The 27,326-nt window shown below is 44.9% G+C and overlaps 1 protein-coding gene across 1 annotated transcript; it reads left to right on the top strand.

Moving 5' to 3' along the window:
- The first annotated feature begins 1,266 nt into the window (after positions 1 to 1,266).
- LOC125521522 (ARM repeat superfamily protein) lies at positions 1,267 to 4,646 on the top strand. The gene is made up of 6 exons (XM_048686576.2): positions 1,267 to 1,477; positions 2,348 to 2,605; positions 2,698 to 2,804; positions 2,919 to 3,051; positions 3,201 to 3,395; positions 3,920 to 4,646. The coding sequence occupies exons 2-6, from the start codon at positions 2,357 to 2,359 to the stop codon at positions 4,343 to 4,345; spliced, it is 1,110 nt and encodes a 369-aa protein (XP_048542533.1). The 5' UTR covers positions 1,267 to 1,477; positions 2,348 to 2,356; the 3' UTR covers positions 4,346 to 4,646.
- The last annotated feature ends 22,680 nt before the right edge of the window (positions 4,647 to 27,326 follow it).

The following is a 27,326-nucleotide window of genomic DNA, read 5'->3' as shown; positions in this document are numbered from 1 at the left end:
GCGCAGCCAATCAATCGCTCCCCCGGATTTTCCCTTTTTTAAAACACAGGCCCAACAGACAGCCACCTCAGCTTAGATGGAGTATATGGAATCCCTTAATTATTGCCGAATTATTATGGGAATCCAATGAGAGCTTTGCGTGCAGACCCTAGCATAATGCCGGTTTTGTATTGTGGGCATACGCCTAACCATTTTTGCTTGCTCATACTCAGTTGCTTGGAGTTTTCGTAGGCCTCAGCCAGCTCAAATCGCAAGTTACTAATGACAAAAGAAAATACACAGGATCACTAGTAAGAATGCCGTGAGAAAGGCCGGCAACAAGAAGACGGTCGTCAGCTGTTAGTTTCGGAGACCAGCGAATCTGTTCCCGGGTCTTATACACACAGTAAGGTTTAGCATTTGGTAGTATCCACTTCACTCCGAAATTTACAAATAAATAAATAAATGATGTACGACACGATAAGGGTAACATCATTTTCATATGTTTTCAATCATCCGTTCAGTGGTGGTATGCTTGCTTGATGGTCAAATTCTTCAGTACTCCTTTTATGTGACAAGCACAATCTTATTTAAACAGTTGTCATTCTATTTCAACAGTTGTCATTCTATTTGTCATATACGAGACTTTTTCTAAGGATTCCTGTTCAGGAGAGTTTATCATCCACTCAAACCTTTTGAAATTAATGATTTGTTGCTCCATGACTTAATCAAACAAAAGAAAACTGTGTAGAATTTGAATGGGCATGGCATCCCAATCACGTGTTTTCTATTCCTATGGCTTTAGAATCCTGCAAATCAAAATCAAACATCAACGAATCGTGCGGAAGCACAACTCTCCCGCAAAATTACGAGAATGATAAAAATCTAACATCAAATTTTTAAACATGTTGGTTGTGTGCATCACTCGATTCAGAGGCCGGAGGTAGTCCTCCCTTTCGAAGAAGATTTTCAACTATGACAAAATCAAATGTTTTTTTATGAAAAAATATGTTTGTCGCCAGGATGACAATTAAACTTCGCAAGCATGATAAATCCAGAAAAAAAACCTTAGCTATGCTTGTTAAGGAAAACAGCCATTATCGCGACACCATAATTTGCCATAATAAACATTCGATTGTCATGTTAAAAAATCTGACGTTCGATTTGTAGCGAAATCTTACAATTAAACGCTCTTTCAATACCCGATATCTCGAGGTCCCTGGATGCAATTTTGGAAGACCAAGTCCAAAAGACCAAAGCACAAGAGCAGCAGCGCAGGCGACACGAGGACCAGGACAGTATAACTTGACGCCCCGCTCGCTCAGGCTCAGCCCATTCCAGTCGAGGAGGACGGCAGCAGGAAAGGGTAGAACCAATCAACCGATTCCCCCTCCCCACTCCACCCCGCGCCGCAGCGAGAGCGAACTGGTGCCTGCCTGCCACTGCCGGCCGCGTCGTCTTCGTCCTCTCCCTCCCTCCCCCTGCGCTCCCGTCCGAGGTAGCCCTCCTCTCCCCCGATTCATCCCTCGCGATCCCTCCCCGCAGCAGCATTTGCTCCTCGGATCTGGGCTCACGGCCCGCTTCCCCTGCGGCGTGATCCGTTTTCCTGTCCAAGTAATTTCTAGGTGTTTTGCGGGCTAGATCTCGCCGAATTTGGTTACCGTGGATGAAATGCCGGGCGTGTTTAGCGCTTCCTTGACCCGCTCGTGCCGCGGCTGGGAGCAGCGGCGGAGTTGGAGATCTGTCCATCATTGGGAAATCGGTGCTAAATCGAGGTTTTGGTGTAGTAGGTTGATGGATATTAGGCCATGGATGGAATTGCGGTAGTCATGCGTAAATAGCTAGGGTCGGTAAAATCCGGCGCCCCTGCTACTACGCTCGGTGATGCTTAGGTCGTTGAGTTGACTCTACCATGTCACTGATCTAGTTCATGGTGAATTCCTGTGCGGCGGCACTTCTAGCTGTTTTGCGTGTGGTTTAGGTTCTTAAGTGGTTATTGGTACCTAGTAAGTATTTCCTCGCATGATTGCTCAACAGAAATGAAGTGTTTGTTTCCGGAGGAATTTAGGTCAAGGAGAGCTCCCCAGTGCCCACAGTGTAGTGCAATCGATTTTCATTATTTTGTGGGAGTCGTTTGCAGTCGACTTGCTTTGATGAAGTTAATTTTGTGAAAACCATCTAATCTGCACTAGTTTTTGCTGTCATATTGTTGTTCGATTGAATGACTTAGTACTGCCTGTAACGTACATTTATGAAAAACGCTCCACACATTTATCAGAGATGCTCCACTATTTTTCTATGTAACTGCTAGGAGAGGCAGCAGTTTCTTTTTTCTTCTTCTTATATCTGTTTCTGGCAATCAATGCAGACTGTGAACATGTCAGATAGTGCATTGCAAGATCTCAATGCTGCTCAATCTGTTGTGCTGGAGAAAAGCAAAGACAGTTCTGTGGAACCCTGCAGTTCTAAGCCTGTCTTAAACGGGAACAAATGTGTCAAGAAGGAAGGAAATGCTGTACCTGCATGTCCTGATGTAACCAATGGATGCGATGCTGTAGTTGTAGATGTTGAATATATTGATTCTGAGAATCTCACGGATCTTCCAGATGTTGACACAAGCCTGAGTGTATGCCTCTAGTTGTTCATATTCATGCCTTTTTATTGGATGCTTAAAGTTCTTTCTGTGACCTAAGGTTTTCCATTTTCTATTTTCAACAGACTTTGCTTGCTAGGTTGGATTCAAAGGATTGGATCAAGACATGTGAAGCTCTTAATAATGTTCGTCAGTTGGCAATATATCACAAGCAAAGGTTGCAGGAGCTGCTGTAAGTTGTTTCCTTGTTTTTGGAGTAACTTTTATTAGCTTACAACACCATCTGTGCTTCCACAATGCTATAAAACTATACTACATCTCTTATATTGATTGTGTCAAATTCCAGGGAGCCTCTAGTTCCTCTTATTGTGAAATCTGTTAAGAATCCAAGGAGTGCTCTATGTAAAACTGCACTTATGACCTGCGCTGACATCTTTAAGGCATACGGTGAACAAATGGTCGACTTGATTGATCTGCTGGTGTGTTCCCACCCACCCCCCCCCCCCCCCCCTTCTTAAAAAGTTAAATATTGTTGTGCATGACTGTACATGTTTAGTTTTCACTCGATGATTTCTTGCACTAACCATGAAGTCTCTTAAAACATCTTGTCTGTCAAATGTGTTCACAGCTAATGCCGCTATTTCTGAAATCTTCACAAGACAAGCGCTTTGTTTGTGAAGCAGCTGAGGCAGCCCTTATATCAATGACAAGCTGGATCTCCCCCTCTGTATTGTTACCAAAAATGCAGCCCTACCTCAAGAACAGGAATCCACGAATTCGAGCAAAAGCATCTGTTTGTTTCAGTAAGAGTGTACCACGCCTTGTAAGTGGAAGTCTCCTCAAATTTATCTGAGATCATAGCTTATTGTCAAACTATCTCCAACCAAAGTATCAATTAAATACACCACATAGTAATTTTTTTTCTGATGTCCCAATGGCTCAATTAGATACAGTTGTACAGATTGATAATTTGACCTCCTTGTGCTATTCTTTTCTGTCCATGGGGTTTAGTTAAGAGTTTCCATTGAACGTCCTCCAGAAGTTTGCACTTTATTTGGATATGCAGATGCTTTGCTTGAATTTTCTTTCTCATGTTATGAAGCTGGAGCTTAGCTGCAGATGATTCCATGCATGTGGCGGAAGTTTGATGAGTTCAGAATATTAGTGGCTACTGTATGTTTAGCTGTAGTCTTTTGTTCAAAGATCTTCACACCAGTCATTTCAGTAGGGTGACCATTTATTGGAGATTGAGCATATAAATTATTAGGTGGTGTGGGTCTGCGTGCACCGGCTTACTCTTGGTTGCTGTTCTAAATGTTATAACAGTACCTTCTTCTTTCTACCCAGGGTCTGGAGGGAATCAAAGAATACGGAATGGACAAGCTCATTCAGGTCGCAGCAACCCAGCTCAGCGACCAGCTTCCTGAATCAAGGGAGGCTGCTCGTAACCTTTCACTGGAGCTACAAGCATTCTATGAGAAGTCTCAAGCCTCTGGTTCAGCCGAAGATGAAAGTGCACCTGCTATTTCACCAGAAGCTGAAACCTGGGAGGCTTTCTGTCTATCTAAGCTTTCCACGTTAAGCGCCCAAGCAATCCTCCGTGTCACTGTGGGTGTCCCCGTTGCCCCGAAAGAAGGCGGCATCTCTGCTGCTCTGAAAGAAGGCGCCGTCCCTGCTGCCATGAAAGAAGGTGGCATCTCTGTTGTTGTTGCTCCAAAAGAAGGTGGCGTCCCTGTTGCTACGAAAGAAGGTGCTGCGGCCGTGGGCTGCTAGCGTTGGGAGTTGGCTGACACAAAGCGATGTTGCGATTTTTCCACATCCAATTCAAGTTTTTGCTGTACATGGTTTATGGGTTCCTCAGTCGGTAAATCGAATCTCCTTTTGCTGGAGTTCTTCAGGCTTGAGGCCTGGGGTGGGTGTTAATATTGGTGCGAGATATAGTCCCTTATAGTTGACTGTATAATCTTTTGGTTCCGTCACTACTTATCAGTTTGGCATTGGTTGGTCAGTCAGGGAATGTAGAATTTCTTCCACCGTTCAATATTTGGAGTACTACAGCCCCTTCTTTTCTTTATGTGTTCGCGTATGCATTTTTTTAATTTGCGTTTTGTGGTTTTAGCTTTGGATGTACTTGGTTCCATTTGTGTTCCAACCGGAGCTGCATCTAGCTCAATGCACACCCACCGATAACCGGAGTCATAATCAGGAGAGCGGAGAGCGTTTGTAACAGGAGTCATAATCAGGAGAGTGGAGTGCCCTCTTGCAAAGGAGCGTTTGGCTGCCGTGTATTTTTGAGACGAAGACATCATATCAGCTTTATTAATCATAGACTAGTTACATTGTTCATGAGGGTCGCAAGATAATATCGAGGTGTTCATTGGCCCAAGTACATAAAATAATATAAATCAGTGTTCATTCATGTGCCATGATTCATTCGCGTCCCTTAGAGCAACTCCAATGGGGCGATCCAAACAGACGGCGATTTCGTCTCGTTTTTTGTCCGTTTGGATTGGCCGTCCGCTCGGCGTCCGTCCTGTTTTATTTTTATTCGGCTTGTAAAACTATGATTTATTCAATTTAAACCATGTTATTTGACTATATGTTTAAATGCAAATTCATCAATGCAAAATTGAGCTATTTGTTGAAATTGGGCGGCCAAGCATCCCTGCGAAGCCTTTGCTGGCATTCATCGCTAGGGCTGCAAACGAGTTGAGCTCGAGCGAGTTGGAGTTGGCTTAGCTCAACTCATATGAAAATTCGAGCGAGCTCAAACTGAGTGAAGCTCATGATCGAGCTGTAGAACATGATTCGTGCTCAATTTATAACGATCTCAAGTCGATCTTGAGCTAGTTTCGAGCCAAATAAGATGATAAAAATTATAAATCTATGGATGAAAAAAAATCAAGATGAATATGCTGGGATCCTTTGCAAAAAATATAGGATATTTAACACATAGTCGACCACGTGTCATAATTAGGCCTAAATCTTCTTTGCACTTGATTAAGTTTCCAGATTCGTTGGTAAATAAAATGCAGACAAATATGGACAACATATATAGTAATAAATATTCTTATTTCCATTTAATATATGGCATGATCATTTACCATAATGATATTCTGTCGAGTTATCGAGCTAAAATTGAACGAGCCAATATTGGCTCAAGATCGGCTCGTTTCTCGGTCGAGCTACATAAAGTGTTCAAACTCAGCTTGTTTCTTTTCAAGTCCATCTCGAGTCGAGTCAAAAAGCAAGTCCATCTCGAGCGGCTCACCAGCCTCGAGCTTTTCTTGCAGCCCTATTCATCGCCAACAAACGGGCTGTATCTTCAGGAGTCGGCTCTCTCAAGTACTCAGGGTCAAACACAGCAATAGCAGCCTTGTAGAACTTATACAGAGACTTTAGACATGTAGACTCACTCATACGGATGTACTCGTCAATGAGATTACCGGGCACTCCTTATGCAAGCATTCGGATGGCAGCAGTGCATTTCTGATAAAAGGAGAAACTAATCTTGACAACGGCATCCTCTTTGCACTCGAAATCGTCATCATGGCCGACCACCCCCTCTCTAATACGGTTGAAAATATGCCTACTCATACGGAAACGGCGGCGAAATTTTTGATGTTTGAGCAACGGGTTTGTTGTATCAAAATAGTACTTTCAAAGAAGGAAATGCCAGCTCTCTCGGTTGCGATTCAACGCCAGAAGGTGGCCCGGAATGGAGCCACGGAACAACGGCCGCTGGCTGTTGAGGTGGTGATGGACCAACACGGCAGCCAATATCTCCTCGTCATCAGACGACGAATCGTCGGAGTCGTAAAGGAAATTGTGAAAAAAGCACTCGTCGGCGGAGTCCATTTTGTAACTTGGCAAATTGTCGAACAGTTTGCGGGCGTTGACGAAGGAGACGACCGGTGAAGGGAGTCGCGGCGCGCACGGACCAACTAGCTGCCCTGCCGGCGTCCGACGAGCATGCTGGTGAGGATCTGGCCGTGGCGGCGAGGCGGCTTCTTGGTCGCGGGCGGCTGTGTGGTGGGAGGGGAGCGGGGATGGGAAGCATTCGGCTCCCAGGTGGCAAGACGGCGGTGGCGGGCAACGTGGGAGTGGGCTGCGTTGCTGGGCGGATGTGGATGCACCGGCAGCTGGCAGATTCGCCGGCAAAAATGGGTGGCGACATCGGCGACCAAGGAGGCGGGCGAGGGTTGCTATTGGATGGGAGGAGGCCAATGTGCCACCGACCAGCGGGCCCAGGGGAGAAGAAGGCGAGCGTGTGCGCGTCCGTCTCATGTGGGCGCCGACGCAAATCCAGCTCAAAATGGATCGGAAATGGGTCGCCCGCGGATGAAAAGCGGACGCGCGTCCGTTTGGATCAGCGTGTTGGGCCGCCTTTTGTGTCCGCGCCGACCCAACAAACGCCAACGAATCTAATGGGTCGCCCCATTGAATTTGCTCTTAAGTAGTGAGAAATTTTACATTATCAATTCAATTTGTGAATATAGCAGCAAAGCCATTCCACCATGCCTTCTGTTGTGTACATGCATCAATAACCTTCATTCAACCAGACTCCGCCTAGATGTTGTAGCCAATGAAATTTGCATAGCGGTTGCTTCGGCCATCATAGGATCCAACACATTTGGTATAGAAGCACAAGGAGCGGCCACAAAATTACTATTAGCATCTCTGATGATAGTTGCAAAAGATCATAGTCCTTTTTTTTTGAAAGTAAGATCATAGTCCTTCATCAACGTGAAAAGAAGCATCTACGTTGAGCTTGACAAAGCATTGACCAGGCCTCTTCCAGTGTTGGTTTTGTTTGTCAAAGGGCCTTCTGGCTAGACGTAACAAAGTTTGAGGCCAATGCCAACATTGAGAGACGCTAGTTGCTTTTTTTTAGTAAAGAGAGACGCTAGTTGCTTGGATGTGCGTTAGCACCTCTTCCCCTAGTGGATTCAAAGCCCATGACAATACAAGGCCCAAGAGGAATAAGCGACCCAATCTGAGAGTCACACGCGAGATTGGGTCGACTAGTAAGCAGCTATCTTGGATCCCAAAGAAAGGCATCGAGAGTTCGATCATGCACAACAACGGCAAGGCGACTACCTACTACCTTTGTCCCTCGTCCCCTTTCTCTTTTTTCGCTCTACAATCCAGCTCCTCGTTCTTGCAATTCGTGATGCCAAAACCACAAATATTAGAATCTGATTTTGAGTGAGTGATACTATAGCTATGCTAACACTTGGTAATCAGAACAAAAAGATCCCCACCATTACCACCCGATCCGGCGTCTCCAATGATACGTCTTCAATCTATCTATAATTTTTGATTGTTCCATGTTATTATAGTATCAATCTTGGATGTTTTTTATGCAATTGTATGCAATATTATATTATTTTTTGGGACTAATCTATTAACTTAGTGCCAAGTGTCAGTTGTTGTTTTCTGCCTGTTATTGGTTTGCCAGGAAATCAGTACCAAACGAAGTCTAAATGTCATGAAACTTTTTGACGATTTTTTTCCTGGACATAAGAGACCCTAGAAGCTTCGGGGGGAGGCCAGAAGGCACTAGGGCGCGCCCAGGGAGGGGGGGGGGAGGCGCCTCCTAGTACCTTCTGGGCCCCTCGTTTCTCGTTTGACCTAATTCCAACTCTATAAATTCTCTAAAATCGGGAAACCAACAGAGAGCCACCCAAACTACTTTTTCCACCACCGCAAGTGTCTGTTCTTGCGAGATCCTATCTAGAGGCCTTTTCCGGTACTCTGCCGGAGGGGGAATCGATCACGGAGGGCCTCTACATCAACCTTGCTGCCCTTTTGATGATGTGTGAGTAGTTTACCACAGACCTACGGGTCCATAGCTAGTAGCTAGATGGCTTCTTCTCTCTCCTTGATCTTCAATACAATGTTCTCCTCAATATTCTTGGAGATCTATTCGATGTAATCTTCTTTTGCGGTTTGTTTGTTGGGAAGAATTGTGGGTTTATGATCAGATTATCTATAAATATTATCTGAGTCTTCTCTGAACTCTTTTATGCATGATTGTTATAGCTTTGTATTTCTCTCTGTTCTATCCGTTTGGTTTGGCCAACTAGATTGACTTATCTTGCAATGGAAGAGGTGCTTTGTAATGGGTTCAATCTTGCGGTGTTCTATATCCCAGTGACAGAAAGGGACAAGACACGTATTTGTATTGTTGCCATTAAGGGGAAAACAACGGGGTTTATTCATATTGATTAGATTTACTTTGTCTACATCATGTCATCTTGCTTAAGGCGTTACTCCATTCTTTATGAACTTAATACTCTAGATGAATGCTGGATAGTGGTCAATGTATGGAGTAATATTATTAGACTCAGGCAGGAGTCGGTCTACTTGTCTCGGACATGATGTCTATATACATGATCATTGCCTTGGATATCGTCATAACTGTGCGCTTTTCTATCAATTGCCCAACAGTAATTTGTTTACCCACCATATGCTTTTTGTTCGAGAGAGAAGCCTCTAGTGAAAACTATGGGCCCCGGGTCTATCTTTATCATATATTAAAATCCAAAAATATCTTGCTGCAATTTATTTACCGTTATTTTATTTTGTGTTTTTGTTTATCTATGTATCACTATGAGATTTGATCCTTGCAATTAACCGCCAAGGAATTGACAACCCCTTGTTTGCATTGGGTGCAAGTATTTGTTCTTTTGTATGTGATGTTCACGAGGTCTTGCGTGGTTCTCCTACTGGATTGATAACCTTGGTTCTTAACTGAGGGAAATACTTATCTCTACTGTACTACATTATCCTCTTCTCTTCGAGGAAATCCCAACGCAACTCACAAGTAGCATCCAACCATAGAAATGAGGCAACAGAGAGTCATCCGGTTAGCTTTGGGGAGCAATGGAACCAATCACAAGAGAAGATCTAAACGATTGGATGCGTGAAAAGAAGGAAAGTATCAAGGATCCAGTCCCGAGGAACTATGCCTCTGGAAGCCGGTGATCAAGACGCAGATTACCGGTCAGCGGGAATCTATGGATTTATTGCAATGACCTAGTGGACGAGGAAACAAAATGTAGACTTCCTTTCACTGTTCCATATTTGTTGGAGTACTACATGTTAGGAAACGTAGTAGAAAACAAAAAAATCGCACCTACGATCACCCAAGATCAATATGAAGATGCATTACAGGTTGGGATCACGATCGTTACCATCACCGAGTTGCAGCGAAAGAAGAACATATCGGTGTAGATCATACTTGGAGTCCCTCGAACCATCGATGAACGATCCTTCATACCTCCAACGAATAGTTCCTTGAACCGAAGACCGAAATCACAACCTCTCTACTTGGTTGCAAGCGTGCAACCTTCACGACCCGACAGCGCTTCGCCATCCAGAGCTAATTGTCACTGGAGAATTAGAGGGAGGAGATTAGAACCACACAGGGCTTCTAAATATGAGGACAAGAGGATGAGCCACACTCTAATTAGTCAACTAGGACCAACTAGAACATGAACTAGAAGAACTAGAGGAGGCTCCAAAACTTGTGTGTAGAAAAGGCCAATACCTCAAGTATATATAGGTTAGGAGGAGAGGAGGGCGGCCACAAGAGGGAGGGAAAGTACCCTCCCTTGGCTGATCCAGGAGGAGGAGAACCTTCCCTCCAATTCGGCCTCCCTCTCCCCTTTCCATCGGGAGAAGGGGGCGCCACCCCTATTGGGCCCAAGTGGCCCAAGTGGTCTTCCACCACTTGGCCTTTTTTCGCCCATTGATATTTAAATTAAATATTTAATGTTCTAAATACCTCTAGACCATATTATATATTAACATCTCCGGAAACATTTTCCACCTACATATAATTTATCAGTAATACCCGGTATTTCCCGATACTCTGTGAAACCCTTCCGGTGATCCCGAAATGCTTCCGGATCCTCTCGGAACTATTTCGAATATTCATGAAATAATTCCACAAATATATTCTCATGAATCCCGCACTACTAACACTTAGCAGATCATGACTTTCCTTAGTCTTGTGACCCCGTAGGTTCGGTAACTCATAGACATGAACGAAACTGTTTGTTCAATGACCGATAGCGGGACCGTGGACGTCAGTATCGGTCCCTATGAGCACATGAATGATATTCCAGTGGACCTTTGGTTATCATGTGATGTCCCCTTTGCTTCGCGGTACTTCACAAAACCCGAGAAGGATTGGTATCCTCCCGAGTCATCACCATGCTCGCTATACCGAAATCCTCATTACCGGTTTTGTTCTTCTTTCTCGTTATTGTGTTCCGGCATCCCCGTTACGAAGTCACGTGTGTATGGATAGACTATGATCGATGCCGTCATAGCGAGAGGGCCCTAAGAATATCTCTCCATCGTTGGAGGAGCAAATCCCACTCTCGAGCTATCTGGCCACTTGTCAAACTTTCCGATGAACCTATAAGTTGATGACGACCCACAAGTATAGGGGATCAATCGTAGTCCTTTCGATAAGTAAGAGTGTCGAACCCAACGAGGAGCAGAAGGAAATGATAAGCGGTTTTCAGCAAGGTATTGTCTGCAAGCACTGAAACTGTCGGTAACAGATAGTCTGGTAGCAATGTAATTTGTAACGAGCAACAAGTAGTAACGGTAACAAAAGTGCAGCAAGGTAGCCCAATCCTTTTTATATCAAAGGATAAGCCGGAATGATCTCCTATAGTAAGCAAAGTGTTCTTGAGGACACATGGGAATTTCATCTAGTCACTTTCAGCATGTTTGTTTGATTCGCGTTCGCTACTTTGATAACTTGCTATGTGCGTGGACCGATGCTTGGGTGCTGTCCTTACTTGGACAAGCCTCCCACTTATGATTACTCCCTCTTGCAAGCATCCACATACAAAAGAAGAATTAATATAAATCTAACCATAGCATGAAACATATGGATCCAAATCAGCCCTTTACAGAATATCGCATAAACTGGGTTTAAGCTTTTGTCACTCTAGCAACCCATCATCTAATTACTACTCCACAATTTCCTCCCTTAGGCCCAAGTATGGCGAAGTGTCATGTAGTCGACATTCACACAACACCACTAAGGGAAACATCAGCATACATATCATCAAAATATCGAACGAATACAAAATTCACATGATTACTTGTGACAAGACTTGTCCCATGTCCTCAAGAACAAAATTAACTACTCACAAATCATATTCATGTTCAAGATCAGAGGGGTATTGAATAGCATCAAGGATCTATACATATAATCTTCCACTAAATAAACCAACCAGCATCAACTACAAGATGTAATCAACACTACTAGCAACCCATAGGAACCAAACTGAGGTTTTGAGACAAAGATTGAATACAATAGATGACCTAGGGTTTGAGATGAGATGGTGCGGGTGAATATGTTGATGAAGATTGGTCCTCCCATGATGAGAGGGTTGTTGGTGATGTCGATGGCTTCGATTTGCCCCTCCCAGAGGGAAGTATCCACAACGGAATCGCTCCGCCGGAGAGCAAAAGTGCTCCTGTCCAAGTTCCGCCTCGAGACGGTGGAGCTTCGTCCCTAAAGTCCTCTCTAGATTTTTTCTAGGGCAAATGGCATCATATAGGAGAAGATGGGCCTTGGAGGCTGGCCAGGGGCCACACGAGCCACATGGGCATGCCCAGGGGGTGAGCGCACCCATGTGCCTCGTGGGCACCTAGTGGGCCCTCTCTAGTATTTCTTTTCTCCAGTATTTTTTGTATATTCTAAAATAATTCTTCGTGAATTTTCAGCTCATTTGGAGTTGTGCAGAATAGGTATCTCTGATGTAGCTTTTTCAGGTCTAGAATTCCAGCTGCCAGCAATCTCCCCCTTCATGTAAATCTAGCAAATTAAGAGAGAAACGACATTAGAATTGCACCACAAAGTATTATATTGATAAAAACATTATAAATAACAGTAGGAAAACATGACGCAAAATGAATGTATCAGTTGTCGTTATGATCACCGTGTTACACGTGACGTTTGAGCAACCCCAAAGCCCACCGTACTGTAAGAACTGACCATGATACTCCCATGATCTAAGGAGAAAAATCACACGTTAACACTCTGTGTTATTACAATTGAATACAGACGATATTAATTCAATTCACAATAAACAAGTTTCGATCGATTCAGTATGATCTTTCTTCCAACGTCATAATCTCAAAGTTGTTTTAGGACTATCGTTTAACACTTTAAATGATATCCTAAGAGCCAGAAAACGTAATCACCAACAACACTTGAGCTAGTCCTAGAGGCATGATTAGGAACCTTTCATTTAACAGTATATTATTCCACACATGCATATGAGTTTTCCACTAAATCACTGATAACCCACAAGTATAGGGGATCGCAACAATTTTTGAGGGTAGAGTATTCAACCCAAATTTATTGATTCAACACAAGGGGAGCCAAATAATGTTTGTAAGTATTAGCAGTTGAGTTGTCAATTCAACCACAGATGGAGAACTAAATATCTACAGCAGAGTGATCAGTAGCACACTAGTATGATAGTTTGATAGTGGTAGTAATGATAGCAATAGTAATAGTAACAGTAAAAGTAGCAGTAATAGTTTTGTAGCAATTGTAACAGTAACAGCAAAGTAGTAACTTAGCAAGATCAGTATGTGACAGTCGTAGGCATTGGATCAGTGATGGATAATTATGCTGGATGACATTCATCATGTAACATTTATAACCTAGGGTGACACAGAACTAGCTCCACTTCATCAATATAATGTAGGCATTGAAGGAAATATGCCCTAGAGGCAATAATAAAGTTGTTATTTTATATTTCCTTATTTGTGATAAAGGTTTATTATTCATGCTAGAATTGTAATGATATGATGACTACTTGATAGTTTAGTGTGCCATGACTTACAACTTAGAACCAGGGCTTCAAATTTTTTTTGAACGCCACAGAGCATATGAGATGTTCCAAGAGCTAAAAAATGGTATTTCAGATTCATGCCCATGTCAAGAGGTATGATACCTGTGACAAGTACTTTGCCTACAAGATGGAGGAGAATAGCTCAGCCAGTGAGCATGTACTCAGAATGTCTGGGTACTACTTAAGGAAATATGCCCTAGAGGCAATAATAAAGTTGTTATTTATATTTCCTTATATCATGATAAATGTTTATTATTCATGATAGAATTGTATTAACTGGAAACTTAGTACATGTGTGAATACATAGACAAACCGAGTGTCACTAGTATGCCTCTACTTGACTAGCTCGTTAATCAAAGATGGTTAAGTTTCCTAACCATAAACATGAGTTGTCATTTGATTTATGGGATCACATCATTACAGAATGATGTGATTGACTTGACCCATCCATTAGCTTACCACGATGATTTTTTAGTTTGTTGCTATTGCTTTCTTCACAACTTATACATGTTCCTATGACTATGAGATTATGCAACTCCCGAATACCGGAGTAACACTTAGTGTGCTATCAAACGTCACAACGTAACTGGGTGACTATAAAGATGCTCTATAGGTGTCTCCGATGGTGTTTATTGAGTTGGCATAGATCAAGATTAGGATTTTTCACTTCGTGTATCGGAGAGGTATCTCTGGGCCCTCTCGGTAGTGCACATCACTATAAGCCTTGCAAGCAATGTGACTAATGAGTTAGTTACGGGATGTTGCATTACAGAACAAGTAAAGAGACTTGCCAGTAATGAGATTGAACTAGGTATTGAGATACCACGATGGAATCTCGGGCAAGTAACATACCGACGACAAAGGGAACAACGTATGTTTTTATGCGGTTTGATTGGTAAAGATCTTCGTAGAATATGTAGGAACCAATATGAGCATCCAGGTTCCGCTATTGGTTATTGACTAGAAGTGAGTCTCGGTCATGTCTACATTGTTCTTGAACCCGCAGGGTCTGCACGCTTAACGTTCGATGACGGTCGGTATTACAAGTTTATGTGTTTTGATGTACCGAAGGTAGTTCGGAGTCCCGGATGTGATCACGAACATGATGAGGAGTCTCTAAATGGCCGAGACATAAAGATTCATATATTGGACAACTATATTCGGACACCGGAAATGTTCCGGAGAAGTTTCGAATAAAAACGGAGTGCCGGAGGGTTACCGGAACCCCCCGGGGGAACTAATGGGCCTTAATGGAGAGAGATAGGGGCGGCTAGGGCAGGCCGCGCCCCCTCCCCCTTGGGTCCTAATTGGTCTAGGGAAGGGGGGGGGGCGCCCCCTTTCCTTCTCCCTCTCTCCCTCTCCTTCCTTCCCCCTCTCTTCCTTGTTGGAAACCTACTAGGAATAGGGTTCCTATTCCTAGTAGGAATCCTACCTGGGGCGCGCCACATGAGGGCCGGCCGGCCTCCTCCATGCTTCTTTATATACGGGGGCAGGGGGCACCCTAGAACACACAAGTTGACAATTGTCTTAGCCGTGTGCGGTGCCCCCCTCCACCATATTCCACCTCGGTCATCTTGTTGTAGTGCTTAGGCGAAGCCCTGCGCTGGTAACTTCATCATCATTGTCACCACATCGTCGTGCTGACGAAACTCTCCCTCGGCCTCAACTGGATCAAGAGTACGAGGGACGTCATCGAGTTGAACGTGTGCTGAGATCGCATGGATCGTGAAGACGTACGACTACATCAACCGCGTTGTCATAATGCTTCCACTTTCGGTCTACGAGGGTACATAGACATACTCTTCCCCCCTCGTTGCTATGCATCACCTAGATGTATCTTGTGTGTGCATAGGATTTTTTTTGAAATTACTGCATTCCCCAACAGTGGCATCCGAGCCAGGTCTATGCGTAGATGTTATATGCACGAGTAGAACACAAAGGAGTTGTGGGTGTGAGTATATACATATTGCTTGCCATCACTAGTTGATTCTTGATTCAGCGGTATTGTTGGATGAAGTGGCTCAGCCTGACATTACGCGTACGCTTACGCGAGATTGGTTCTACCGATGTGCTTCGCACACAGGTGGCTAGTGGGTGTTTGTTTCTCCAACTTTAGTTGAATCAGTTTCAATGAACATGGTTCTTTCTGAAGATCAAAAAGCAGTCACTATACCACGTTGTGGTTTTAATGCGTAGGTAAGAACGGTTCTTGCTAGAAGCCCGTAACAGCCACATAAAACTTGCAACAACAAAGTAGAGGACGTATAACTTGTTTTTGCAGGGCATGTTGTGAAGTGATATGGTCAAGACGTGATTATATAAATTGTTGTATGAGATGATCATGTTTTGTAACATAGTTATCGGCAACTGGCAGGAGCCATATGGTTGTCGCTTTATTGTATGAAATGCAATCGCCATGTAATTGCTTTACTTTATCACTAAGCGGTAGAGATAGTCGTAGAAGCAATAGTTGACGAAACGACAATGATGCTTCGATGGAGATCAAGGTGTCAAGCCGGTGATGAGATCATAACGGTGCTTAGGAGATGGAGAATAAAGGCACAAGATGATGATGGCATATCATATCACTTATATTTGATTGCATGTGATGTTTATCCTTTATGCATCTTATTTTGCTTAGTTTGGCGGTAGCATTATAAGATGACCTCTCACTAAATTTCAAGGTACAAGTGTCCTCCCTGAGTATGCACCGTTGCCACAGTTCGTCGTGCCGAAACACCACGTGATGATCGGGTGTGATAAGCTATACGTTCACATACAACGGGTGCAAGCCAGTTTTGCACACGCAAAATACCTGGGTTAAACTTGACGAGCCTAGCATATGCAGATATGGCCTCGGAACACTGAGACCGAAAGGTCGAGCATGAATCTTATAGTAGATATGATCAACATAGTGATGTTCACCATTGAAAACTACTCCATCTCACATGATGATTGGACATGGTTTAGTTGATATGGATCACGTGATCACTTAGATGATTAGAGGGATGTCTATCTAAGTGGGAGTTCTTAAGTAATATGATTAATTGAACTTTAATTTATCATGAACTTAGTACCTGATAGTATTTTGCATGTCCATGTTGTTGTAGATAGATGGTCCGTGCTGTTGTTCCGTTGAATTTTAATGCGTTCCTAGAGAAAGCTAAGTTGAAAGATGATGGTAGCAACTACACAGACTGGGTCCGTAACTTGAGGATTATCCTCATTGCTGCATAGAAGAATTACGTCCTGGAAGCACCACTGGGTGACAAGCCTGCTGCAGATTCTGCTGACGATGTTAAGAACGTATGGCAAAGCAAAGCTGATGACTACTCGATAGTTCAGTGTGCCATGCTTTACAGATTAGAACCGGGACTTCAATGACGTTTTGAACGTCATGGAGCGTATGAGATGTTCCAGGAGTTGAAGTTAATATTTCAAGCAAATGCCCGGATTGAGAGATATAAGTTTCCAATAAGTTCTACAGCTGCAAAATGGAGGAGAATAGTTATGTCAGTGAACATATACTCAGAATGTCAGGGTACCACAACCACTTGACTCATCTAGGAGTTAATCTTCCTGATGATAGTGTCATTAACAAAGTTCTTCAATCACTGCCACCAAGCTACAAGAGCTTCGTGATGAACTATAATATGCAAGGGATGGATAAGACAATTCCCGAGCTCTTCGCAATGCTAAAGGTTGCGGAGGTAGAAATCAAGAAGGAGCATCAAGTGTTGATGCTCAACAAGACCACCAGTTTCAAGAAAAAGGGTAAAGGGAAGAAGGGGAACTTCAAGAAGAACGACAAGCAAGTTGCTGCTCAAGTGAAGAAGCCCAAGTCTGGACCTAAGCCTGAGACTGAGTGCTTCTACTGCAAAGGGACTGGTCACTGGAAGCGGAACTGCCCCAAGTATTTGGCGGATAAGAAGGATGGCAAAGTGAAAGGTATATTTGATATACATGTTATTGATGTGTACCTTACTAATGCCCGTAGTAGCGCCTGAGTATTTGATACTAGTTCTGTTGCTAATATTTGCAACTCGAAACATGGGCTACGGATTAAGCGAAGATTAGCTAAGGACGAGGTGACGATGCACGTGGGAAATGGTTCCAAAGTCGATGTGATCGCCGTCGACACACTACCTCTACATCTACCTTCGGGATTAGTATTAGACTTGAATAATTGTTATTTGGTGCCAATGTTAAGCATGAACATTATATCTGGATCTTGTTTGATGCGAGACAGTTATTCATTTAAATCAGAGAATAATGGTTGTTCTATTTATATGAGTAATATCTTTTATGGTCATGCACCCTTGATGAGTGGTCTATTTTTACTAAATCTCGATAGTAGTGATACACATACTCATAGTATTGAAGCCAAAAGATATAAGTTTAATAATGATAGTGCTACTTATTTGTGGCAGTGCCGTTTAGGTCATATTGGTGTAAAGTGCATGAAGAAACTCCATGCTGATGGACTTTTGGAATCACTTGATGCTTGCGAACCATGCCTCATGGGCAAGATGACTAAGACTCCGTTCTCCAGAACAATAGAACGAGCAATAGACTTATTGGAAATAATACATACCGATGTATGCAGTCTGATGAGTGTTGAATCTCATGGCGGGTATCGTTATTTTCTGACCTTCACTGATGATTTGAGCAGATATGGGTATATCTACTTGATGAAACATAAGTCTGAAACATTTCAAAAGTTCAAAGAATTTCAGAGTGAAGTGGAAAATCATCGTAACAAGAAAATTAAGTTTCTACGATCTGATTGTCGAGGTGAATATTTGAGTTATGAGTTTGGTCTTCATTTGAAACAATGCGGAATAGTTTCGTAACTCACGCCACCTAGAACACCACAGCGTAATGGTGTGTCCGAACATCGTAACCACACTTTATTAGATATGGTGCGATCTATGATGTCTCTTACCGATTTACCGCTATCATTTTGGGGTTATGTTTTAGAGACGGCTACATTCACGTTAAATAGGGCACCATCGAAATCCGTTGAAACGACACCTTATGAACTGTGGTTTGGAAAGAAACCCAAGTTGTCGTTTCTTAAAGTTTGGGCCTGCGATGCTTATGTGAGAAAGCTTCTACCTGATAAGCTCGAACCCAAATCAGAGAAATGTGTCTTCATAGGATACCCAAAGGAGACTGTTGGGTACACCTTCTATCATAGATCCGAAGGCAAGATATTCGTTGCTAAGAATGGATCCTTTCTAGAGAAGGAGTTTCTCTCGAAAGAAGTGAGTGGGAGGAAAGTAGAACTTGATGAGGTAACTGTACTTGCTCCCTAATTGGAAAGTAGTTCATCACAGAAATCAGTTCCAGTGACTCCTACACCAGTAAGTGAGGAAGCTAAGGATGATGATCATGAAACTTCCGATCAAGTTACTACTGAACCTCGTAGGTCAACCAGAGTAAGATCCGCACCAAAGTGGTACAATAATCCTATTCTGGAGGTCATGTTACTTGACCATGACGAACCTACGAACTATGAGGAAGCGATGATGAGCCCAGATTCCGCAAAATGGCTTGAGGCCATGAAATCTGAGATGGAATCCATGTATGGGACTTTGGTTGACTTGCCCGATGATCGGCAAGCCATAGAGAATAAATGGATCTTCAAGAAGAAGACTGACACCGACGGTAATGTTACTGTCTACAAAGCTTGAATTATTGCAAAAGGTTTTCGACAAGTTCAAGGAGTTGACTACGATGAGACCCTCTCACCCATAGCGATGCTTAAGTCCGTCCAAATCATGTTAGCAATTGCCGCATTTTATGATTATGAAATTTGGCAAATGGATGTCAAAACTGCATTCCTTAATAGATATCTTAAAGAAGAGTTGTATATGATGCAACCAGAAGGTTTTGTCGATCCAAAAGGTGCTAACAAAGTGTGCAAGCTCCAGTGATCCATTTATGTACTGGTGCAAGCCTCTCGGAGTTGGAATGTACACTTTGATAGTATGATCAAAGCATATGGTTTTAGACAAACTTTTGGAGAAGCCTGTATTTACAAGAAAGTGAGTGGGAGATCTGTAGCATTTCTGGTATTATATGTAGATGACATATTGTTGATCGAAAATGATACTGAATTGTTGAATAGCATAAAAGCATACTTGAATAAGAATTTTTCAATGAAAGACCTCGGCGTAGCTGCTTATATATTAGGCATCAAAATCTATAGAGATAGATCAAGACGCTTAATTGGACTTCCACAAAGCACATACCTTGACAAAGTTTTGAAGAATTTCAAAATGGATCAAGCAAAGAAAGGGTTCTTGCCTGTGTTACAAGGTGTGAAGTTGAGTCAGACTCAATGCCCGACCACTTCAGAAGATAGAGAGAAAATGAAAGTCATTCCCTATGCTTCAGCCATAGGTTATATCATGTATGCAATGTTGCGTACCAGACCTGATATGTGCCTTGCTATTAGTTTAGCAGGGAGGTACCAAAGTAATCCAGGAGTGGATCACTGGACAGCGGTCAAGAACTTCCTGAAATACCTAAAAAGGACTAAGGATATGTTTCTCTTTTATGGAGGTGACAAAGAGCTCGTCGTAAACAGTTACGTCGATGCAAGCTTTGACACTGATCCAGATGACTATAAGTCACAAACCAGATACATATTTTTATTGAATGGTGGAGCTGTCAGTTGGTGCAGTTCCAAGCAGAGCATCATGGCGGGATCTACGTGTGAAGCGGAGTACATAGCTGCTTCGGAAGCAGCAAATGAAGGAGTCTGGATGAAGGATTTCATATCCGATCTAGCTAGCATACCTAGTGCATCGGGTCCAATGAAAATCTTTTGTGACAATACTGGTGCAATTGCCTTGGGAAAGGAATCCAAATTTCACAAGAAAACCAATCACATCAAGAGACGCTTCAATTCCATCCATGATCAAGTCAAGGAGGGAGACATGGAGATTTGCAAGATACATATGGATCTGAATGTTGCAGACCCGTTGACTAAGGCTCTCTCATGAGCAAAACATGATCGGCACCAAGACTCCATGGGTGTTAGAATCATTACTGTGTAATCTAGATTATTGACTCTAGTACAAGTGGGAGACTGAAGGAAATATGCCCTAGAGGCAATAATAAAGTTGTCATTTATATTTCTTTATATCATGATAAATGTTTATTATTCATGCTAGAATTGTATTAACCGTAAACTTAGTACATGTGTGAATACATAGACAAACCGAGTGTCACTAGTATGCCTCTACTTGACTAGCTCGTTAATCAAAGATGGTTAAGTTTCCTAACCATAGACATGAGTTGTCATTTGATTAATGGGGTCACATCATTAGAGAATGATGTGATTGACTTGACCCATCCGTTAGCATAGCACGATGATCGTTTAGTTTGTTGCTACTGATTTCTTCATAACTTATACATGTTCCTATGACTATGAGATTATGCAACTCCCGAATACCGGAGGAACACTTAGTGTGCTATCAAACGTCACAACATAACTGGGTGACTATAAAGATTCTCTACAGGTGTCTCCGATGGTGTTTATTGAGTTGGCATAGATCGAGATTAGGATTTGTCACTCTGTGTATCGGAGAGGTATCTCTGGGCCCTCTCGGTAATGCACATCAGTATAAGCCTTGCAAGCAATGTGACTAATGAGTTAGTTATGGGATGTTGCATTACGGAACGAGTAAAGAGACTTGCCGGTAATGAGATTGAACTAGGTATTGAGATACCGACGATCGAATCTCGGGCAAGTAACATACCGATGGCAAAGGGAACAATATGAGCATCCAGGTTCCGCTATTGGTTATTGACCGGAAGTGAGTCTCGGTCATGTCTACATAGTTCTCGAACTCGTAGGGTCCGCACGCTTAATGTTCGATGACGATCGATATTATGAGTTTATGTGTTTCGATGTACCGAAGGTAGTTTGGAGTCCCGAATGTGATCACGGACATGAGGAGGAGTCTCAAAATGGTCGAGACATAAAGATTGATATATTGGATGACTATATTCGGACACTGGAAATGTTCTGGAGAAGTTTTGGATAAAATCGGAGTGCCGGAGGGTTACCGGAACCCCCGGGGAACTAATGGGCCTCATGGACCTTAGTGGAGAGAGAGAGGGTGGCTAGGGCAGGCCATGCGCCCCTCCCCCTTGGGTCCTAATTGGACTAGGGAAGGGGGGGGGGCGCCCCCCTTTCCTTCTCTCTCTCTCCCGCTCCTTCCTCCCCCCCTCTTCCTTGTTGGAAACCTACTAGGAATAGGATTCCTTTTCCTAGTAGGAATCCTACTTGGGGCACGCCCATGAGAGCCGGCCGACCTCCCCCTTGCTCCTTTATATACGGGGGCAGGGGGCACCCTAGAACACACAACTTGACAGTTGTCTTAGCCGTGTGCGGTGCCCCCCTCCACCATATTCCACCTCGGTCATATCGTCGTAGTGCTTAGGCGAAGCCCTACGCCGATAAATTCATCATCACCATCACCACATCGTCATGCCGACGAAACTCTCCCTCGGCCTCAACAGCATCAAGAGTATGAGGGACGTCATCGAGCTGAACATGTGCTGAACACAGAGGTGCCGTACATTCGATGTTGAGATCGGTCGGATCATGAAGATGTACGACTACATCAACCGCATTTTCATAACGCTTCCGCTTTCAGTCTACGAGGGTACGTAGACATACTCTTCCCCCCTCATTTCTATGCATCACCTATATGGATCTTGTGTGTGTGTAGGATTTTTTTGAAATTACTGCGTTCCCCAACAACTACAATCAGTTGAATCAAGTGGGAGTTAATCTTCCAGATAAGATAGTGATTGATAGAGTTCTCTAGTCACTACGACCAAGTTATTAGAACTTCGTGATGAACTATAATATGCAAGGGATGACACAAATAATTCCCAAGCTATTCGCAATGCTAAAATTGGCGAAGGTAGAAAAAAAGCATCAAGTGTTCATGGTTCATAAGACGACTAGTTTCATGAAAAAGGGCGAGTGAAAGAAAGGGAACTTCAAGAAGAATGACAAGCAATTTGCCACTCCCGTGAAGAAGCCCAAAGCTGGACCCATGCCTGAAACTAAGTGCTTCTACTTCAAAGCAAATGGTCACTGTAAGTTGAACTGCCCCAAATACTTGGCGGATAAGAAGGATGGCAGAGTGAAGAAAGTTATATTTGATATACACTCCCTCTACCTTCGGGATTTGTGTTGAACCTGAATAAATGTTATTTGGTGTTCGCGTTGAGCATGAATATGATTAGATCATTGTCGGTGTCAAAACCGGCGGATCTCGGGTAGGGGGTCCCGAACTGTGCGTCTAGGCCGGATGGTAACAGGAGGCAGGGAACACGATGTTTTACCCAGGTTCGGGCCCTCTTGATGGAGGTAAAACCCTACGTCCTGCTTGATTAATATTGATGATATGGGTAGTACAAGAGTAGATCTACCACGAGATCAAGGAGGCTAAACCCTAGAAGCTAGCCTATGGTATGATTGTTGTATATGGAGTTGATTTCCTACGGACTACCACCCTCCGGTTTATATAGACACCGGATAGGGTTAGGGTTACACAGAGTCGGTTACAATGGTAGGAGATCTTGAATATCCGCATCGCCAAGCTTGCCTTCCACGCCAAGGAAAGTCCCATCCGGACACGGGACGAAGTCTTCAATCTTGTATCTTCATAGTCCAGGAGTCCGGCTGAAGGTATAGTCCGGCTACCCGAACACCCCCTAATCCAGGACTCCCTCAGTAGCCCCCGAACCAGGCTTCAATGACGATGAGTCCGGCGCGCAGATTGTTCGGCATTGCAAGGCGGGTTCTTCTCCAAATCCTGTGTACCTGTAGGAATAATGTCCGATTTTTGTAATGTAGCGCTCCTCGACTCCCACGCCCCATAATGGCCATCTTCCACGTGTCAAACGAATGCGAAAAGCCAGGGCGTTTTTACATCCACGCCCCTAGCCGTATAAACGAGCCGCCTATTTAACGGGATGGGGATTTAGGTCCAAACCACATCTTCTCCTCTCCGTGAGTTATCATCAGAGCGCTTCCAGCAAAGGTCCATTCCAACATGACCAGCCGTCGCAGCTCCTCCCCTCGCCCCTCCGGTCCCAAACCCGGGGACTGGGAGAGTTGCACCATCCCGCATAGCGAGTTAGTGTCGCTTCATGCCAAGGGATTTCTCCCTCAGGCATACATGGTCCCGGTCCGAGCCAGTCTCGCCACCTATAATGGCAGAAAACAAGCGGACAGCACCCCCAATCCTTCTAAAGGAGAGCGGGTATGCCTCGTCCCCTATCTAATAAGGGGACTGGGGTTTCCAATTCATCCATTTCTCCGCGGGCTTCTGGAGTTCTACGGCCTCCAGCTGCACAATCTCACGCCCGCCTCCGTATTACATATTGTGGGTTTCGTCGCCCTTTGCGAGCTATTTTTAGGCGTTGAGGCTCATTTCGCGCTGTGAAGAGGTTATTCTGCCTGGTGCCCCGTTCTCGAGAGGGGTCTATATACCAAGTGGGCGGAGCCGAAGTATGGCGCATCGCCGTGACCGGATACCTATCCGGAACCCCAAAGAAGGCGTCTGAGGACTGGCCTTCGGAATGGTTTTATATAGATGACGTCCCGCTACCGGACCCTATCCGGGTCGGTCTCCCTGAGTTCAACAGTGCCCCGTTGAAGAAACGCTTGAGCTGGCGTCCGCGGAGCTCTGAGAAAGAAAGCGACAGAGACGTCCTTTACCTGATGGGCCGGATAAGACTGTTGGCTCATTCCGGACTAACCATGATTGGAGTCATGGCCGCATGCATTATGCGAGGGGTGCAGCCGCTTCAATATAGAGGCCACCCCATGTGGGATTTCAACGGGGAGGATGACGCCACCTGTTACGGTCGTAAGGGGCCGGCCTCAGTTGCCGCCCTAGTAAAGATCTTATCCTCTTTGTACAAGGGAGAAAAGGAGGAATTCCTCTGCGTCAATCCGCAGGCCGGATTTACTATGTACGATCCTCCAAGTTGGGTAAGTGAACAATTGCGCTTGCCCGTCTGTTTTATACTCCCACGGTTAGATATGTAGTCTAACGACTTCAGTGTAGGAACTGCAACAGGAGGTAAAGGATATAAACAGCCACCCTCCACAGCCCGAGGACCCAGAACGGTCCCTCGATCCGGACTCCGAAGAGGACCTGGACATATCGGTGGAGCTTATTGACGGGGTGTTCCATCAACTAAGCAAGGACAATACCTTGGTAGCCATCACGGCTGATTACCCAGGGTTAATCCCGGCCTCCCAGGTGACAAAAACCGGAGTCTCATTCCCTTGAGAGAGATTCCACTCTCACGTATTCCGGTGTTTCTGACGACAACCGTGTTTTGCAAGGGAGATTTCCGAGGCAGGAGGCCGAACCTGCGGCGGCTAGCCAACGAGGGGCTGCAGGACCCCGTGGGGCAAAAAGGAATGCAGTCCGGACTGATATGCCGGCGCAAAGGTATATCGCACCCTTTGTTTCCCTGGCGTTATTCTGCCAGGGCATATTAACATTCGTGCTATCTTCAGAACGAAGAGACCTCACCGGACTACATCCGGAGAGGTTGCCAATCGCGCCCCCACCAGCCAGGCTCCAACGTCTGGCCAGGAAGCGGAGGCGAGCACAAGGCGCGCACCGAACGCTCCTCCGACAGAGGATGCGGACAGGCTGTCTGCCACAAATTCTGAAGTGGAGAGTGCCATGAACCACAGGCGTCGCCGGACAGTTCTACGCGACGCTTGTTTCTCCCAAGAGGCTTTAGATGCCTTTAATTCTGGAGATGCGTACCTCCGTGCCGCTCAAAATGGTTTAGCCAGAGCCACGGAGCAGTATGTAAAAGTCATACGGGTAAGAAAATTTTGGTCAAATATAGATATACCAGTAGCCCCCGAGACTTGAAACAGTTAGAGCAACTGATTTAAGGATCATTTAATAAGCAGGTTCTTACAGAGAAGAATACCGTACTGTCCCAGGAGCTGGAAAAGTGCAAGGCCCAACTAGAGGCCGCACTAGCCGCAGCAGGGGAGCCCAGAGAGACCCCCTCAGGTAAGATACACTTCGAAAGATTAGTATTGTGCGGTGTGGGTGCAAATCTGACAAATCATGTTGCAGATGGCGCCGGATTCGATCCGGAAAAGCAACAACTCTTACGCCGGCTAAAGGCCGGTGAGAGTACGTTGACAAAGGTGAGGCGAGAGAAGAATGATCTTCAGGATGCCAACACCAGGCTGGACGTCAAACTTAAAGATGTTCGTGGCTAGCTGTCGGACTCCATGAGGGAGAATCAGCGGCTTCGACGCGGCATATTCAGTAAGTGCTTGAACGAACTTTGAAAAAAAAGAGTTCGGCGAGGAAGTCGACTAACAGAGTAATGTCTGTAGGTATGCTCACAGGTCGTCCTGCAGAGGAGATGCCCGGTTCTACGGGTGACCTTCCCGAACTCATGCAACTGCACGAGTGAATTCGGCAGGGGATGCGAGGTGTTGCCCAAGCCTTATGGCCTGCCCACTCCATGCCCGAGGGCCTTGGAGAGCTTGCGGAGAAGCTGAAGGGAGCTCGGCGGCGCTTCTGGTTGTGGAAGATATCAGCCTGCCAACAAGGCGCTAGGGAAGCCTGGGCCATGGTGAAGACCTCGCCGGACTATATCCGGAGAGGTTGCCAATCGCGCCTCCACCAGCCAGGCTCTAACGTCTGGCTAGGAAGCGGAGGCGAGCACAAGGCGCGCACCGGACGCTCCTCCAATAGAGGATGCAGACAGGCTGTCTGCCACAAATTCTGAAGTGGAGAGTGCCATGAACCACAGGCGTCGCCGGACAGTTCTACGCGACGCTTGTTTCTCCCAAGAGGCTTTAGATGCCTTTAATTCGGGAGATGCGTACCTGCGTGCCGCTCAAAATGGTTTAGCCAGAGCCATGGAGCAGTATGTAAAAGACATATGGGTAAGAAAATTTTGGTCAATATATATATACCCGTAGCCTCTGAGACTTGAAACAGTTAGAGCAACTGATTTAAGGATCATTTAATATTCAGGTTCTTACAGAGAAGAATACTGTACTGTCCCAGGAGCTGGAAAAGTGCAAGGCCCAACTAGAGGCCGCACTAACCATAGCAGGGGAGTCCAAAGAGACCCCCTCAGGTAAGATACACTTCGAAAGATTAGTATTGTGCGGTGTCGGTGCAAATCTGACAAATCATGTTGCAGATGGCGCCGGACTCGATCCGGAAAAGCAACAACTCTTACGCCGGCTAAAGGCCGGTGAGAGTACGTTGACAAAGGTGAGGCGAGAGAAGAATGATCTTCAGGATGCCAACACCAGGCTGGACGTCGAACTTAAAGATGTTCGTGGCCAGCTGTCGGACTCCACGAAGGAGAATCAGCGGCTTCGACGCGTCATATTTAGTAAGTGCTTGAACGAACTTTGAAAAAAGAGTTCGGCGAGGAAGTCGACTAACAGAGTAATGTCTGTAGGTATGCTCACAGGTCGTCCTGCAGAGGAGATGCCCGGTTCTACGGGTGACCTTCTTCCTGAACTCATGCAACTGCACGAGCGAATTCGGCAGGCGATGCGAGGTGTTGCCCAAGCCTTATGGCCTGCCCACTCCATGCCCGACGGCCTTGGAGAGCTTGCGGAGAAGCTGAAGGGAGCTCGACGGCGCTTCCGGTTGTGGAAGATATCGGCCTGCCGACAAGGCGCTAGGGAAGCCTGGGCCATGGTGAAAACCCGTTTTACGAAGTCTGACCCAAACCACATGGCCGAGGTCGGACCAGTGGGGCCTGACGGGAAGGAGATCCCTGTGAGCTTAGTATACGGCCAA

This window comes from Triticum urartu, chromosome 7A (assembly GCF_056163025.1).
Source record: "Triticum urartu cultivar PI428250 chromosome 7A, HENAU_Tu73, whole genome shotgun sequence".
Taxonomy (NCBI): domain Eukaryota; kingdom Viridiplantae; phylum Streptophyta; class Magnoliopsida; order Poales; family Poaceae; genus Triticum; species Triticum urartu.
The sequence above is the reverse complement of the archived record's forward strand: the minus strand, read 5'-3'. Positions and strand labels throughout refer to the sequence as shown.